Source organism: Siniperca chuatsi, linkage group LG15 (genome assembly GCF_020085105.1).
Source record: "Siniperca chuatsi isolate FFG_IHB_CAS linkage group LG15, ASM2008510v1, whole genome shotgun sequence".
Lineage (NCBI taxonomy): Eukaryota > Metazoa > Chordata > Actinopteri > Centrarchiformes > Sinipercidae > Siniperca > Siniperca chuatsi.
In genome coordinates, this window is record NC_058056.1 from 26,458,269 (window position 1) to 26,476,132 (window position 17,864).

The window sequence follows — 17,864 nt, forward strand, 5'->3', positions numbered from 1 at the left end:
CAGAGGGAGACCCGAGGGAAGGAAAAGACGCTGAAAAGATGTCGGTCGTGTATCGAGCCAGAGTAATCAGCAATATGTAAACAACCTGGCAACACTTCAAACTTTTGTTAAGTTTAAAAATGAGAACTGTGTCCTAGTTTATGACATATTGCAGGTAACTGTCAGTAGGAACAGACTTACGTTCAGCTGTCTCATCTTGTCTTCGATGTCGCTCTCGGAGAAGTGCTCCACGTTTGTGAGCTGGAGATCCATCTCTGTCAGCCAGACCAGGATCCCCTCACGCGTTCCCTCAAAGTCTTCTCTCTGAGAGGTAAAGTGCTGCGGGAGCACAGAGCAGAAGACGGACAGCATTGTTTAAATGCTGTTTATATACCAATAGTAGTATTCATCCCATCCATAGGGTTCATATAGGGACAAAAAACATAACGATTTGTAAATACTATATCACCCAGAGCTAAACAGAATTGGTCCGCACTGACGTGGTCAGATGGTTAAAACAGGTCTCACAAATAAAATGCAGGTTACAGTAATTCTGCAACTATAGAATCAACAAAGAAGGTCAAAGTGTAGCTTATGGAGACTTGGATGTGTAAACTTACCTTCCTAGTTATAATTTGTATGTAATTTTTACTGACTTATCTATTGGTTTGTTGGTAGTATGATGTCACTTAGTCACCTGGATCACCAGGCTTAACTCTTTTAGCATCAAGGACCACATTGGACTTCATTGTGTCATCCTTGAGATTTTTCTAGTTGTGTGTGATCTGATGTTCTTTTTAAAAACGCCAGCTAAACTTAACTCAGATCTATCAGCAGTAAAAATGTGTCTCACCGGGTTAAACCTCAGTGGGTTAATGGGCAAACACTGGATAGAAACCCAGTGAAAACCTTTCAAATTCATGAATACAGTGGCGAAAAATGCAAAAAGAAGGCATTAAAGTCGGTTTTATTTATAATTTGACCAGATACAATGTTGCCAAACCAGCCCCCTGAAAAACACCAGTTTGTTGTCTTCAAGCACTGATGTTTAAGATTTACTCAAAACAAAGGGATTATTTCTCTCCAAAGAACCTAAAATATTGTTAGTATGTCTGTGGTGCTGAGCTGAACTGTTGAAGTAGAACTACTAGAACTAGTGTGTAGAGCAAAATGTTGTATGAATAAAATCAGTTATATCTCAGCACAAGTTCTGAGCCCTTCATCTCCAATCTGGGAATTAACCACTGTGACAGTATATTATTATACATTAAGCACTGTTGACCCTGGTCTGCTGAGCCTGCAGAGGTCAACCAGCACCAATCAGCTGAGTTCTTTGATTACATGCGATCTTTATAAAGCAACATAAACGTCCTCCATCTGCTCAGCGCCACATGCCACGATGAGAACAGCTTCCTGCCGACGTGATGCCTCGTGCCTCGTCACCGTCTGAGAGGTGACCTAAATCCTGACGGCTTAGGGCGGAGCTGAGAGCAGGGAGATGCGTGCTGATGTTTGCTTTCTGATTGTTATCTTACTAATTTCTTTTTATTTTCATAGTCATACACAAAAAAATGACTTTCTCTGCTGTGATGCAGTTTGTTGAGTTTCTGCGTATTGAAGTTCAAAGTTAGCGATCTCTTGCTGCTATTTCCTAACGCAGTTCTAAATATCCTTCATCGTTTTATTGGCTGCATGTGTGCGATTTAAAACATTATTTTCTCACCTTGAGTCTGCGGAGAACAGCAGCCACCCTCTTCTGCAGGCTGTCCCACCTCTGGTTCCCCTCGTGGACCATGACTTTGAGCTTGCTGGCGGCGTCGGTTCGGTTTTCCCGGGCCAGACGGCGATACTGTTTGTTGATCAGCTCCAGCTGAGTCAGGCGCTCATGAACCTGCCGCTGGAACGCCTGAGATGAGAACATATATGAAGAAATATAAATGAATGGATCCCAAAGGCTGTGATCGAGGCCCAAGCCAGGATTTTTGGGAAGGAGGGAGAGAGGAAGGAAGGGTGGATGGATGGATGGATAAAATCAAAACAAGCACACATGCTCTTTTTCTGTCTAACATTTAAATAAGGTCAATAAAGCAAACAACAGGCCTCCACTACCAGCTGCTCAGGAGGATTAAGAACCTTTTCCAGTCAGTTTATGGATTTGAACCTACATCCTACTGCTGATTCTAACGATTACGCTCCCATAGCTTCCATTCCATGCCAGTGACAGTCAGTATATAGGTCACAGGTCCTCCACAGGATGAAGTGTGTTTAGTAAGCAACACCATCGACACTGGATCCCTGTTGCCGAGGAGATGAGGGCACTTCGGCAGAGTCCAGATTACCAGACACTAATCTGTGTTTCTAATCCAGACTGACACCTCAGATACCTCTGTGTCTCAGCGCAACAGGACACCTGAACCTGAACACTGTATAAGATGAGTGTTTGATTGGATCTCTTCTAGTGCTGAACTCAACTTCACCTTCCAGAGCTGCAGACATTTTTGTATGACTGTCATTTAATTGTCTAACAAAATGAACAATTGATAAACATAGTCTTTTTTGCAACTGGTCCCAGATGTTGGACATATCCAGCAGCCCATGAAAGCTTGGGTAAGCTGGAAGAAACTAGCAAGAGCTAGATTTTGAAAGTATCCACCCGAGAAAATCCCATCCCCTCCCTCAAAACACATTTTCATGTGCAATGAGTGCACGGGCAGAGTGCGCGCAGGCAGACAGGTAGACAGGCCAGCCAGTTATTTCATTCAGCCTGAATCAAATGATTGGATGGGCTCATTACAGGCCTGCGACAGCCACAGATACCAGATTTGTTTCATTTTTCCCCCCAGAGCATTTGACTTATTGATTGCTGTCGGGATGTAAAGAGAATTTCAACAATTATAACAAAAAAATCCTTCTGAAATACATTACCTCCCTAGCTTTAAGGGAACATGTGAGTCTACTGTGTAAAGATGGAAAATATTAATCTTTTGGACATATTTGAAGGGGAAACAAAACAAAAAGGGTTAGAGTTTTTTACATTGATGCTTTTCAGAGAATGAATCTTTTAAGACTGTGGGCATTGTTAGCACCACCCTCAGGCCAGAAATTTACTGAAATAATAATAAGCACAATCATGTTACCAACTAGATAAAACTCTTGTGATTTTAATGAACCTATGCCCTTTCCTGTAGCATCATCAAACAAATCATTTAGCCCTTATTTTTAGGGCTTAGTTTTAGACAACCACTGCCTGACAGGACATGTAACTGAACTTCCTGTTAGCTTATGGTCTTTCTTGCCATCACTTTGCCTTTAGTCCTCTCTTTCCAGTATTCTGCCAAAGTAAAAGAAAAAATAAAAAGGAGAGAAAGGTTCGTCTGCTGACCTCAAACTTCTTGAGCTCCTCTTTGGCGCTGGTGTAGAGGACGTCGGCAGAGTCTGGGTTTGCTGCAGTGAGCTCAGCTGTCTTCAGCCAGTCTTCAAAGCGAGAGTAGTCGTCCAGGAACTTACACCAGAGACGCCAAGTCTCCTCAATCCTGAAAACAACAGAAAGTTGATGTGTGATGAGGAAAGTCAACTGAGAAAACCTGAGCAGCCTGCGAGCAGGACACAGAACAGATGATGAGCAGCGGTAACAGATCAAATAAATATAAATAAATTATAAATAAGGTATCTCTATTTGAATTCTTTTTTATGAATCATGTAAATAAAGACTGACTGATTGCTTAACTTATATAATCATTTATGTCTTTTATGTTTACTTTATGTCAGGTCTTATTTTGCTATAATAACCTAACCTGACATAATAGAGATTTTATAAGGAGGTTTCTGTTCATTCTGTGGCACAATGAAGCATTAATACACAGTCTGTGACTCTGTCTGGCCGCTCACTTCATCCTCCTCTCCATGGACATGGCACAGATGTTCCTCCAGCGTCGGTCCAGGCTGCGGGTGGTCTGCTGGATGGAGTCGTTCTCCGAGTCGTTGCCGCAGGCGTCAGCGTCGTGGAGCAGGACGTCACAGAGCGTCAGCACCGACGCCACGCTGTCCGTGTGCTGCTCGATGTCTCGCTGCAGATCCTGCGGGTCAAACAGCACAGAAACGACTCGATCACATCTACAGTTCGTAAAGAAACCAAGGATTATAAGTCACATGGACTCACAGCTCAATGAATGGGCAGTTGTTACTTATCAATACAACAATATGCTTGGAGGAAGATCAAGGTTTCCTTGTATTTGTCATTTTGAGTTTGAATTTAAAAATAGTTTTCAGCTGCCCAAGTACACCACACTAACACTCCAGAGTAAACACTCCAGACTTTGACAATAATTTGACACAAGTATTTGTTCCTGAGTGCAACAGATGATGGCTCAGTACAACGGTGGAATGGCTACAAGAGATTCTGAATGTGAAGGAGATGTGAAGAGCAGCCAAGTACCAGCAAGAGTCCTCACAGCATTCCTAAAAGCAGCAGTAGAGTTAAAACAGGTGCTCAGTTGTCATCACGTGACCCAAGTATGGAGCTTCAGTCACGTGATTACAGGTGGTTTCAGCATCGATTGGAAAGGTGTCAAAGTCATCGTCCAGGAGTCGGTGGACAGCTGGAGGAAAATCAAGGAGACCATCCACATCTGATGCCAGAGACCATCTTTGAAGTGAGACAGGAGATCACCTGTTATCACGTGACCGAAGTTTCACATTTAGGTCACATGATGACAACTGAACCGACCCCATTTGCCGATGAAGATCATGAGAGTTAAAGCTCTGGAAGACTATAGAATGCCTTCACACGAGAAAAGTGGTAAAATTACGCATACTCTTAAAATTAAAGATTTTTAATTTTTAATTAGCTGTTGATTTACATTGTTGTCCCATATTGCAATGTTCAAAGGAAATGGGGAGCTACTCACAGCTGCAAAATTTTTTATAAATTGTGAATGGTGATGAGACAGTTCCAGAATGATCTTGGAAAACAAAAAAACGACATTTTGCTGTCTATTCGTGAAGTTTAATTGGCAGTGACATTCCAAAGTTTTATTGATCTCTGATGGTGCACCTATTGCATCATTTCCTCTTAGTACAACAGTGTAAACTAATTGCAAAAACAAGACATTATAAAGGCTAATATATAGCACACACTGAAAACTCTTTGCTTCAGTACGGAATTAGGACACATCTGTTTTAAGATCTTCCATTATGGTTCCAGACAAACTGTGTTTGTCAACAATAACTGATATTGTCTTGGTGGTTTTCACGGTCAGCCGGAGTCAGCCGGAGGGCTTTTCGGTGTGTGTGAGAGTGTGTCAGTGCGCAGCTCCCTCTGAAGCCTGACAGCACTTTTGTCGGCTCTTGTTTGTTCAAAGTTACCACTCTCTTGGTTGCCATGGTGACAGCTGAAAGCTTAAAGAGCCCATTCACACAGGAGTCATTTCAGCCATCCCTCATACATTAATGATGAGAACTGCAGCCTTTTCTGACGAATTGCCTCTTTCAGCCGGCCTGGCTATTTCTTCACTTTCACCAACTCACTCATGTTTTTCTTTCTGATTTTTTCTGCGTGTCTGTCACGTCTCTCCCTCTCTTTCATGAACCATTTCTTTCCTCAGACCCTGTCTAGATTCAAACAGGCAGCTCAATTCCAATTTGTTTTGCAGATTTCAAGTGTATTTTTTCCTTCTGTCACTCCACTCATTGCAAATATTTCACAAGTATTGTGAGAGGAGATAAAATGATTAGCAAGAGATTATCAGTGCCTCAACAAATGAGCGCAGGTCAGCCTCCTCCAATGTTAACATTTTGTGAAATTAATCTACGCTCTCACAAAATCCATCATAAAGCTAGAACGAGCAATATCCAAACTCTCCTAGAACCTGTGTGTATTAGCAGCACCCACAGGTTCTGGACGGAAAAAGTTCACATGCAGCCATTTCATAACTGTCAGTAGCTTTTTATAATCAAAATAAAGCACTCCTCCTGTTTTTGGCAGGCAAAGCACTTTCAAAGTGTAGAAAATGTTGAGCTTCTCAGAAAAGCTATGACTCCTGTCAGCCAATCTGTGGTGCCCAGCCTCTAAGGGAGAGGCATGGAGACTGGAGAAACCATGTTCATGGTTGCTGTGGTGTTTGAGAGTTAAGTATTCCTAAATAATCCAGCGTCTGTACCACGGTAAAGGGTTGGATCAGATATAACAGGAGCAACAGGTGAGATGAGTTGTTGTCGCGGGAACAAGGTGCCCTCCACACTTTTCGTTTCTCTTCACAAAAACAGTGCAGGTAGAGGAGCTGAGTGATATGGACAAAGTTTACAACCATCATCTGTTCAAATGGCAACAGCCTATGTTTTAGATGTAATAGATTACACTGTACAGCATGAGTTATACAACTGCATTACAAAACCACGGAGCTGTTCAGAGACAGCATGATGTTACTTAAAAAGCCTCAGTGGAGCACTCAGGTAAGCAGTTCATGTTGTGTGGAACATTGTGCAGCCTCAGCATCAATGAACAAAGCCTCATGTTGCCACTTCCATTGCAACTACTAACAATTACTGGCACAAACTGTGACATATCAACTAGTATGGCGACACTATAAAAATACAAAACAATCTAAAAACTGTGGCCTCAGTTTATCATATTATTTGGAAGGTCCTTTCACACAGAGAGCCATTTTTATGGCAATTTATTCACATGTAATTTAAAAACATCAGAAATTTTGCTTAGCTGAAATGCAACATACATCTTATTCACTCCAAGATTTGCTCCTGTTTTCGCCTGTGATGAGACAAGTTTCCTTTTAACAAAGTCCACAAAACCCGCACCCAGATATCGACACTTCAGGCCCCATTAGCATTTTTTTTTTTTTTAGCAATTTGTGCCGACAAAATACTTTTGATGCCAGCAATTCTTTTGATTTCCGTGCCGTTTATTCGTGACATGCTCGGTGTAAAAAGGCCTATAGGCTAATGTGTTTTGGCAAAGAATCAGAGCTTGGGAGATTTTTTGGTTGATATGTTGCTGTGACTTTTGCAAATTCACCCATTTCATTTCCATCCTGTGATGGCACACACATTTTGCTTTTAGAAGGAAATCATGCTGCAAAAAGAAGGCGCTTAGTTTGGTGATTTAAATATGCCAAAAAATGTCCACTGACAATAGATTCCCCCTGTCAATGATGTCTAATGTGTTGTCCTATCACCCTACCCTGGCAGACAGTGTTTGATTATACACAAACACAAAAATCTGATCAAGATATTGGTGAAGGCAGTAGGGTGTCTACACCTACAGTGAAGTAGACACCCTACTGTACCAATATTTATTTTCAGATTTTTCCATCCCTCCACTTCCTTTCATAACAGAAACTTTTTTCCTTTTAGTAAAGTAGCAGTATGGCAGACTACAAATGGACTAAGAGGCTAAAGTCCATTTCCTTTATTTGGGCCGCCGGCTGAGGCCTGGCTCTCAGTGCATTTACCATCTCTCAGCCCAGTGTGACAGCATCCTCCTTCACAAATACCCCTCTTCCTGCAGCTTGCTGATATTTTACTTTGCAGCACACATTACTGTACTCTTCTATTATTATACTGTGGCCCACTACGGGGTGGCCATAACATAAAGGGGTTAAAAGCAGGCATGCGTCATTAGTGGGTACCTCCTGCCCTAAGATCCCCTCAAAGTGCCCTTCGGTGTCTACCCTCAAAGTGGAGTCTGCATTCGGCCCTGTGCCATCGCAGAACAGCTTTTAAAGCCCTTTTTTTACCTGGAAGATGTCCAAGCTCAGTAGTTATATAGAGGTACGAGGTGGGACGAGCCACTAGTTTGATATTTTGACCACTGTAAAGTACCATTTGAAAGTTTTCTTTTACTGATAACTATCGTTGTTCCTCCACATAGAAACATGGGAGTCTCCTGTTTTGTTTGATCTCCCTTTTTTCCGTCAGTTTGGTTTGGTGAAGAGCTCTAAATACGACAAAACCAATTAGCCGCAGCCACTGTGACGATGAAGAAGTTAGACAGAGGCAGGAAACAGAGCTGTAGCAAATTCAGAATGCTTTATCTTTGTGATTGGGACATTGTGCCATAGTTTCTGAATTAATTCAACATTGAACCAGAATCTGAACTGATTTAAAGGGGTGAAACTTAGTACTGCACTTCCATACGGTTGGGGGTCCTGTGAGAGAGAAGTTAAAAAAAAGATATGTCAAAATTACTAATTTTGCTACAGAGATATCTTCACTTTTTGGTCCCTAGTATGGGTGAACCTCCAAAAACCCCAGATCCTACAATTCCCATAATGCAACTTGCATCTCACCGCTTAATAACATGCGCATGTCTCTCAAGCTCACCCCCAGTTCGTAGCGCAGGCTTTCTGTAAAAATATAAAGTCTCAAGCCCAACTCGAAATAACCTCTGATGACATCATTAGGGTTATTTTCTCACAGAGCCACAGAAGATATTATACAACTGTGCATATTAAATTATTCAAACTGGTCTTCATGTGTAAAGTCAGTGGAGTGCCCCTTTAAATTCTAAATGGTTTATCAGGTTAACTGAAATGCACCTTGGGACACACTTGGTACCTTTGACCTTTTTTTCAAAGAATCAGATATTTTGTGACACAGTTGTTCAGCTTTTGTACTGATGATTCAACCAGGAGACTTTCACATCCATCTGAGCCTTGAAGTGCTCCAACTGTCAGTCACCTAACCTTGTCTATGCATTAACTGAGACAGACTTTTACGTGCAGAACCCTGGCCGCCTGAAAAACCTTCTGCCACTTTGCTTCTCTGTTGAACAGCAGCTGACTTCCAGCCATACACACTTTCATGATTGAGTAATATGCTGCTCAAACATCTCAGTAAAAAAAAAAAAAATCATTTCGTCTTCGCCCACCTGCTGCTCAACCAGTTTCCTCTGAATCTCGTCGCTGTGGCAGACGCTGTAGACCACCGGCTTGGCCAGCTCGGCCTCGATGCGAGACAGCCATGTCCGCAGGTTGCTCATGTTCTTATCAAGCTGCTGCACCGTCACCAGCGTCTCCTTAAGCTTCCTCACCCTGTAGAGAGAAAAATGTCTTGTTACAGAAGGGGTCACTGGAGTTTCGCTAGTCAAAGATAATTTCCCCTGAAACCTGAAACTGGTAAACGGTTTTGTTCCACCAATTCATCTGCTCTTCCTCTCTTCTACACAACTAGTTTGCAAACTGCAGTTTCACTGCTAGATGCCACTAAATCCTATGCACTGCTCCTTTAAATCAACAGGTGATATTCTATATTTTTCGTACTATCAATAAATTCCATGAAAACACTAAAACCAATACTGAATGTATCTACTAACAAGTATTGTGTGTGTATCAAAGCCTGATGTATCTTCTTCCTCTGAGCCACAGAGCTCCATTGTTGTCCAGAAACTATTAAAAACACATCAGTGAGCCGCACTGTTGCACTGGGTGACATGTTCCTTCATCATCATGAACACACACACTGTAGTTTATTCTGACTCAGTCCCACACACACCGTCCTGCTGCCCCAAACACTCACTACAGCACATGTGGATTCATCCGCCGCTGAAAATAGTCCCCAACAAATGCACTATTTTCTCCTTTTTGTTTGATAAAAACTACAGTGAACAGCTGTTTACTTAAGGAAATTACTGAGCCTTTAAAAAACAAAACATCAGCTGTGAGCTGAGAGGAAGGAAATTTGTCTACTCTGTTGTCTTCTTATTCACGATACTAATACTGGCCTCAGCTAATGAGCCAAGATTTAGTTTTCATCATGGCAACGCTGACTAAATCTGATTTGGACCTACTTTTCACTCTTTAAACACATCAGATCTGCTGTATGTCTCATATGAGAGGAAAATAATCAGAATTGGGATACTTTGAGATTCAGCGTGAACACGACGTTGCTTCACAGTGCAGAAATGTTGAGCATGGCCGTCTACAGTGAGAATCACACCCATCGCCCTGCCAGTGTTAGCACTATGCTCCGCTCTACACCACAGATTAGCACTGTGGCAGGTTGTCACTGTGTCTGGGAAGTGCTGCTATCGTTCTCCCGTGTGACAACGGGAGCCATTATAGAAGAGCTGCAGGCTGACCTACATCTGACTGAGAGCTGGGTGTTGTCTGGGAGAAGAGACCGCATTCCAGTTCAGCTCTCAGGTCAGTGACCTACATCGGTTCATTCTCCTGCACAAACCAACACAATGCAGAGAGGGTGACACTGCACCGTCATGTGACTACAGCCACTGAGAGCATTCCACCAAAATCCACCTCTGAGTATCAATGTGTGTGTGAAGGTGTGTGTGTGTGTGGTTGGATGGGACTGCACTGTAGACACATCCAGAGTTCAGTCTGCCTGTGTTGTCTGGAGGTCTGTCATTGCCCTTAAACAAATATGTTTTAGGTTATGTCATTCTGATTGTGACACCAGTGCAGTTTTGTGTGTTCTATAAATACAAATTAGTATAATGTGGCAATCACACTGACTCTCATTTTTAGCAGTGGGGGGTGCCCTTTTCTAATTAATTGAAATGAGTTAAAAGGTTTTTGCAGCCCACCCAGTACTGGATTTTTGTGGATTTCGTCAAAGATCTTTCTCTAAACTACAGGGGACTTGAATGTTTGAATGACATATTCACTAATGCTGGCCAATTAATTATCTACTTTGCTGTCCAGTGAAAATCGTGCATCTCCGTAACGTTCGACGTTCCACAAACAAAGAAAAACTCTTTTTAATCTTGGTGAAAATGCTTTTTTGAGATAATAGAAACGGTTTTAAGGGGATTTTCTACGTCTCCTATAAAGAAGCATGGCTGTAATTTATCTGAAAATGTCTCACAGGACAGCAATATTATGTTCCACGCATCTTGAGATACAGGGGGCAGCAGGTTGTGCAGAGCGCACGTGTGTGTGTGTGTGTATGTGTGTGTGTGTGTGTGTGTGTGTGTGTGTGTGTGCATGCATGCAGGTGTGAGCTCAAGGTTGCATGTCTCTACAGTACGTGAGGATGTGGCAGTAAATGGAGGGGCGGAGAGAAACATCAAGGAGATAAAAAACATGCTGCTGCGATCACAGACGGACATATATAGGCTCATAGCAACCCCACACACACACACACACACACACACACACACACACACACACACACCTTCTGTCCAGGCTGCCACCTTGTATAAATACCAACACACACAAGACGACTCGAGCTGGTGATCTGAATTGAATTTGCTCTGAATGACTCGGCATGCATCTGCCTGCCTACATGCCTGCACCGACAAAGCCCAGCCCATCCCCCTTCACTCCCGCTCTCCGTCTCTCCTCCTCTTCCTCTTTATCACAACAAAACACCCGATCTGCCTCCTCAGCCTCACGCTGGCCGGGTGTGCCGGGGCGTGATGAGGGCTCGGGATCAGGGCGAGAGGTACTTACGGGCTGGTGAGGAGGCTACTCCATCGCGATGGCTCATCCGCTAGCAAGCACTGCCCCCCCACCCTCCTCCATCCCTCTCCTCCCCTGCAGTCTGCCTGTTCCCTCCTCCTCCTCCTATCTCTCCAAACCTCTGGATGCAGTAACAGGTTCACTTAAGGATACACAGCGTCGGGAGCTCCTTTGTAAAATTTGTAACTAACTGCAACTAACAATTATTTTTAATGTCAACTCATGTTTTCATTATTTTTAGGATTAATATAATGACTTAGTTTAAAATGTTATAAAGTAGTGAAAAATGCACATCACAGGTTCCCAGAGCACAAGGAGATGTCTTCAAATTGCCGACCAACAGTCAAAAACCCAAAAGAATTTTGCAGCAATATAAAACAGAGAAAATCAGCAAATCCTCACATTTAAGAAGCTGGAAACAGTAAACACTTGGCATTTTGCTTTATTAAAAGACTTAATCAAACAGCCAATTATCAAAATTGTTGATGATTGGTTTTCTGTTAACTGATCGACTAAAAAACCTTTAAAAAATAAACAGCAACATATCTTTCCAGAAACAGATAAGCCAGAGATCTGGATGATTTGAGCGAACTGAGCCTTTAAGACTAATCTAGAGGAATACTTGCATTAAACCCAGAACCTTACATCACCTTACTCCTCCAAAGTAATCTCTTGACACATATTTATGTCACTACTCCTGATTACATACATCTTTTCCAAAACAGAACTATGTAAATCTGGATGAAGGCAAATCATTGACCCTGCAGACAACACAAAACACTCAGTCATTTACAAAATATATTGGAATTCCACAGTTTTAACTTACATTTAAGTGCTACCAAATGTAAGTGTGTTTATGCGTGGAAGTGTCTCTGTGTGTGTATGTTTGGATATCAGAGATTCAGGACAACTTAGTAGGACCAGAGAATATCCTAGAGGCGCTTAAGAGTAGAAAAGTACATATTCAGGCTGGAAACAATCGACACCACCTGTAAAACTGTAATATCAGTTTACAGCAGGCACTATCCTGCAACAACAAGCCAACAAGCAGGAACAAAGTAACAGAAGCCCATTAAAGTTAGTCCAGGTCTTGAGCAGATTACAGGTTCAGCTGTCGATTGCCATTACTGTGGACACGACCTCGGACATTACCGCCAACAGGGCCGAAGCTGCTGACACAGACAGACCCAGCAGGGAACCTCAGTCTGGAAAACCTCCATCTGCCACCTTCTTCCATTTCAAATAAACCAGCCTGGGGCTCAGTGCACTAAGAGCAGGTAATATATTACAGGACTGAATGATGAAGACTGGTTAAGTCGACAACAGGTGGAGGAAAAGAAGGAAGAATGACACACAAATACACAGAAAAAGACAAACACGGTTCAAAGAAAGAAAACAGAAATGTAAATCTAAAGCCCTTTTTGGACATGGAATACATAACATTGCCGGCTTCATCTATCTGTTACGGTAATGGCTGCTTGTCATTCAGACGAAGGCGTCTGTAACACAGTGATCATGTGATAATCGGCACCTGGTGCGAGGGAGCGCTTGCACGTCTGAAAAGCAGCAGTGAGCTGAAAAGTAATTAAGAGTTTTTTCTTCTCTCATGCTGCATAATTGACAGACTTTAAAACAGATTTTGCCGTTGAAACCTTAAATCAATGAGCATCATGAGCCCAAAGGAACCTCGCCACAGCGTCTCACAGTGAATCAGCTAAGAAATTTTCTCATGAATTTCATAATTTATTAGAGAATTCTTTAATTTATTACAACAACAACAATAAGGTGACCACGACGTGTATTTAGTATCTTTGTGTGTATTTAACCTTGTGCTGCTGTGGTCTTTACATTAATGTGACAGCATTCAATTCAAACTTGTGCCATATTGGAAGTGATATGGAAATGTAACCAGGTCTGACCTAGTAAGATTGGCGGCGCGACTTCTATGTAAAAGTGAATTGGGCGCCAGAACGTTTGCGTAACAAGCTGCATGTCTGAACGTAGCTTTAGGATACAGATGTGTTGGAAGCTTTATACATAACCATCTGCATTTTCAGCTGATGAATAAAATATCCTTGAGCCCTGATAGCGAGGGTCAGTCAAACCACTCACTCATCCATTCATTCACTACTCCCCATATCTTAAACACTCGGTAGTACTCACTCTATAGTGAGCAGTAAATTGAGATTTCCAATCATCATCACTGACAGGTGTAGTGTAGCAGGATTGTTAGTAAAAAGTAGTGTACATGTCACTATATAGTGTATATATTTCACACACAGAATTTGGACATTCAAATAAAATGGCGGACAATAAAAAGTGCACTAGCACAACAATGGTTGATTTCTGACACGGCTTTGGTGTGTGAAGCCCTTCTTTTTTAAAGGTTTTCTTTCTTTCTCAGCCTTGAAAGTTGAATTTGGACTTTTTGAAAAGAAAGACACTAGTTACACAAACACTCATGCACACACACTCCAGAAATCGCAGAGTAGCTTGAAACCTAAAGGCTCAAATCTCTAATTCATCTTATTTGCCATTACACACACCTATATTTCAACTTCCACACAGACAGAAGCATTAACTCCCAAACAACTCCATCTTTCATCTCACAATGATTATTAAAATGAACACATCACTGTGGTAACTCTCATCCAGCTGAGCCAACAACATGAGAAGTGCGGCATCATTGCCATGGCGACCAGAACTACGACCACTTGAAAACAGAGCCGAGTGCTCCTAAGTGAGTACTATGTTGTTTTTATGTCAGCATTAAACTGCCAAACAACAATATGTAAGAGCGCCACTTGAAATTAACGACTCCACAAACTGCAATAGAAACAAAACACACTGTGTGACAAGAAAAGAAATACATTTGCTGTACCAGGTGTGAGGAGACGGAGGGAGGAGGAGGCAGGAGAGCAGGGAGATCGTTTTTTAAAGACAAACATCTGCCTCACATGCATCTTATTCAGACAATGAAGAGAGAGGATGGTGGCCCCCGGTGGCCCCGGAGGCTGAGGGCCCGTCGGCACAAAGGCTCGTGTCAGCAGACGGCAGCTGCTGGGCCGGGTGACGGAGCACCCGGTTTGTTTTGGGGGACAAAGGCGAGCAGTGGGCCAGTGTCAACGCATCTAATCCCTCGGCAAGTCAAACCTCAGCAGTCATCTGCCGTAACTTAGTGAGGCGAGATGCAGACAAAGGCTGAGGGACGCCGCACTCATCGCCGACTCTCAGTCAGCTCCTCTTCAACTCCATCAGTGCTTATCAAAACGAGTGACACAGTACTGCCGGACAATGAACCAACCCATGAAAACACTGACTCACTTCATGTCTGTGAGGTAAACTACTTCTCTTCAAGTTGTGCAGATGAGGATTATGATAATGAAATGGAGAGGGGGTTGAGAATGAAAGAGGGGGGGAGTTTGTTTGTTTGACAAAAAACATTATTAATAACAGTTTTCACTTAATTGTATTTGTGGTATAGTATACCCAAAGTGTGGTCTGTCATTTTTACAGGTCTCCATGGTGGAGAGGAGGTCGTGTGGCTCAGGTCTGTTTGGCGACAGCTGAAGTTGCTCGACGTCCTCCTGGATCCATATTCTTTATCTTTACAGTCTATCATTTTGTCATCCTGATTGTCCATACCGTAATTTTACTATGTTAGTCTATTCTGTACTTAAAACTGCCAACAAGACACACACTAAGAAGCAAAATGAGTTCCTAATGCTTTTGGGACGTTATGAATTGACTTCAATACAGCCTTTTTGCACCTAGTGGCCATTAGACGTACTGCACCTTTAAGCATTTCTTGTTAGGTTCAACTTTCAGCGGTGGTTTGGTGGTACAAAGGTTTAATATTTACTATGAATCGGACCAGGGAAAACAAAGTGCAGGTGTTGTCAGCACCTTAATTCTAGCCAGCTTCTTGCAGCATGTTTGATTGGCTCAAAGAGTTTGGGTGTGTCCTCTCTGAGCGTGCAGAGCCTGGCGGGATTACGCTACTGGGGGGTTAAGTGAAGGCTGGGGCCCACTGATCTACAAAGCTACTTTTAGCCTTGTCTTTACTTTTTACCCATCACACACACACACACACACACACACACACACACACGCGACACTTGTTGCTTTGATTAGTTGCAGTGCTTAGATTGAGGAACACAATATTTATTGTTATTGGTAAAGCTGGTCATCATTAATTAGTTGCTGAGCTTGTGGTAAACACTGAATAATCTAATTTCATCCTTTACTTTCACCCCAAACTGCTCCGGTGGTTCGAGGTGTGAACGGCATGGACGTGACAATGGTGAAATGGTTCCCTGATCATGTTAAGCAGCTTGTAAAGACCAGAGTGGAGAGACACTCCCCACGTTTATCAGCTTAGTGGGTTTTCACCCCCTCACTAGTCTGCAACAGTAGATCCTGAGCCTCAGATCCCACAATACGTTGATGCGATACGATGATCATTATAATATGATACGTGTTACACATATTCAGTGAAGCGCTATTAAGTTAGGGACACTGCCCACAAACTTTGATCTGGGCTGTATTTCCTGGTTTGCTCTAGGCCCAGTCCAGTCCAGTGAAGAGAAATCTTAATGCTACAGCGTGCAATGACATTTTATATAATAGTGTTCTTCCAACTTTGTGTCAATATTTTGGGGAAGGCCCTTTCCTGTTTGAACATGACAATGCCCTCCTGCACAAAGCAAGGTCCATAAAGAAATGATTTTCACAAATTGGTGTGGAAGAACTTGACTGGCCTGCACTGAGCCTCAACCCTATCCACCCCCTTTGGGATGAACTGGAACACCGACATAACGATTGCAACAGGTGCCTGCAAGCCAATCAGAAATGGTGGTATGATAAAACCTAAATCAAGAGTGTGACAACTGCACATTCCATCACAGACACGAGGCTCGTGCCTCAGCAGTGGCTCATTAACAGGCTTAGCCTTGTTATGCTGGTCAGTCCCTGAGGGGACAGGGGGGAGGCAGCTGAGGGGAGGGGAGGCGAGAGGAGAGCAAATCCACTAGTGTGTGTCACACTCCCTCTCCACTCCAGTCCCCCTTCTATTGTTAAAGACGGAGGGCATCTCTGTACTAACAACCTGTCAGTCATGACAAAGACCCTCACCACCGTAAACCACATGGCTAGGCCTTCGTGGATTCACCCGCTCTGTCAATTTTTGTTTTGATTGGAGATCCTGGTAACTGTTTACTAAGTTTAGTCCTTCTCAGGCTGTGTCCACAGTAAATGGGATATTGTGAAACCATCTTTTGCTCTCAGTTTGAGACTTCCATCCACACTAAAGATGCCATGATATGGGCTTGTGTTCATCAGAACAGTCAATTTGAACGGTGTGGTATTCATTATTTTTAAGTGGAGTCCACAGAAGTTACTTTAATAACAGTTTTTATAACTATTTCCAAACACACCTGTGCTGTTGCTACCTGAAACATAGAACATCTTGAGAGGCATGGAGACAAGCATCGCTTTTGAAAGGAACTACTTCGTCATGCACTGCTACAGTGGCGACATTAATAGCTGTCCAATTGGAGCTAAGTTTGTAAATCACATGACACAGACACACAACACAGACATGCACCAGTCTAGTAAGAGACAAGAGACTGTCTGCCTCTTTGTATCTTTATGTGTGAACGTACTGTAGCTGTAGGTTAAATGATCATTCATACCAATCAGAGATTCAGAGTCTTAAAACAAACATTTATTAAGATGAACTTAATGCTAAAATTTCTCCTTTGAATTCAAATGTGAAAGAAAAACAGAGCCTGAGGAGAGAGAGTAGCCACGGTCAGTAAACAGCCACCATATGGCAGATCTGAGTCAGTCATTCTCATGGAGGATAAGTCACCCCCCCCACCCACCCAGCACTGGTTTAACCTATCTGGCTCCAAGAAAACATTCCACTGTCGGTCAACTTGACTCAGTTCAGTTTTCTCTAATTTGCTGTGTGGATTTTATGAACTTGCCATCTACTAAACATAGAGTCCTTTACGGTCAATTATCAGCAACCGATTCATGACTATTCCCCTGTAAAACCCCTTGAACCACATGGAAAAAATACATTTTGCATTTCTGATTTGTTTGTATCGAAAAGAACAAGAACTTAAACTCCAATTAACAGAAAAATTCAAGGCGGAAGACATCACAGCACTGCCCATGCTGTTGATTGACAGGTGATTTATAGAAAGTGCGGCGCAGAAATGCCAATAAGTCACACCAAGGCACTTTGCACAAAACATGAAAGCAAACTGTCAAAAAAGACATTTTATTTGCAACTTGTTAATCAATGCAAAGCTGCAGTTTAAAAGGACTGGGAACTGAAAGTGCCATCCCTCAGAGACTGCTGCCTACTTACTCTTGAGCATGCCACTGACCCAGAAATATTAGCAATCGCTACAGAGGAGACTGATGGGAATCCAAATAAAATAA

General features: G+C 42.6%; 1 protein-coding gene across 1 annotated transcript in view; it reads right to left on the reverse strand.

The window, feature by feature from the left end:
- Window positions 1-17,864, reverse strand: part of syne2b (spectrin repeat containing, nuclear envelope 2b) — a 164,953-nt gene that overhangs the window by 11,254 nt on the left and 135,835 nt on the right. The window contains 5 exon segments of the mRNA XM_044167586.1: window positions 181-318; window positions 1,703-1,885; window positions 3,362-3,512; window positions 3,868-4,055; window positions 8,864-9,026. Coding sequence (XP_044023521.1) covers window positions 181-318; window positions 1,703-1,885; window positions 3,362-3,512; window positions 3,868-4,055; window positions 8,864-9,026 — 823 coding nt within the window.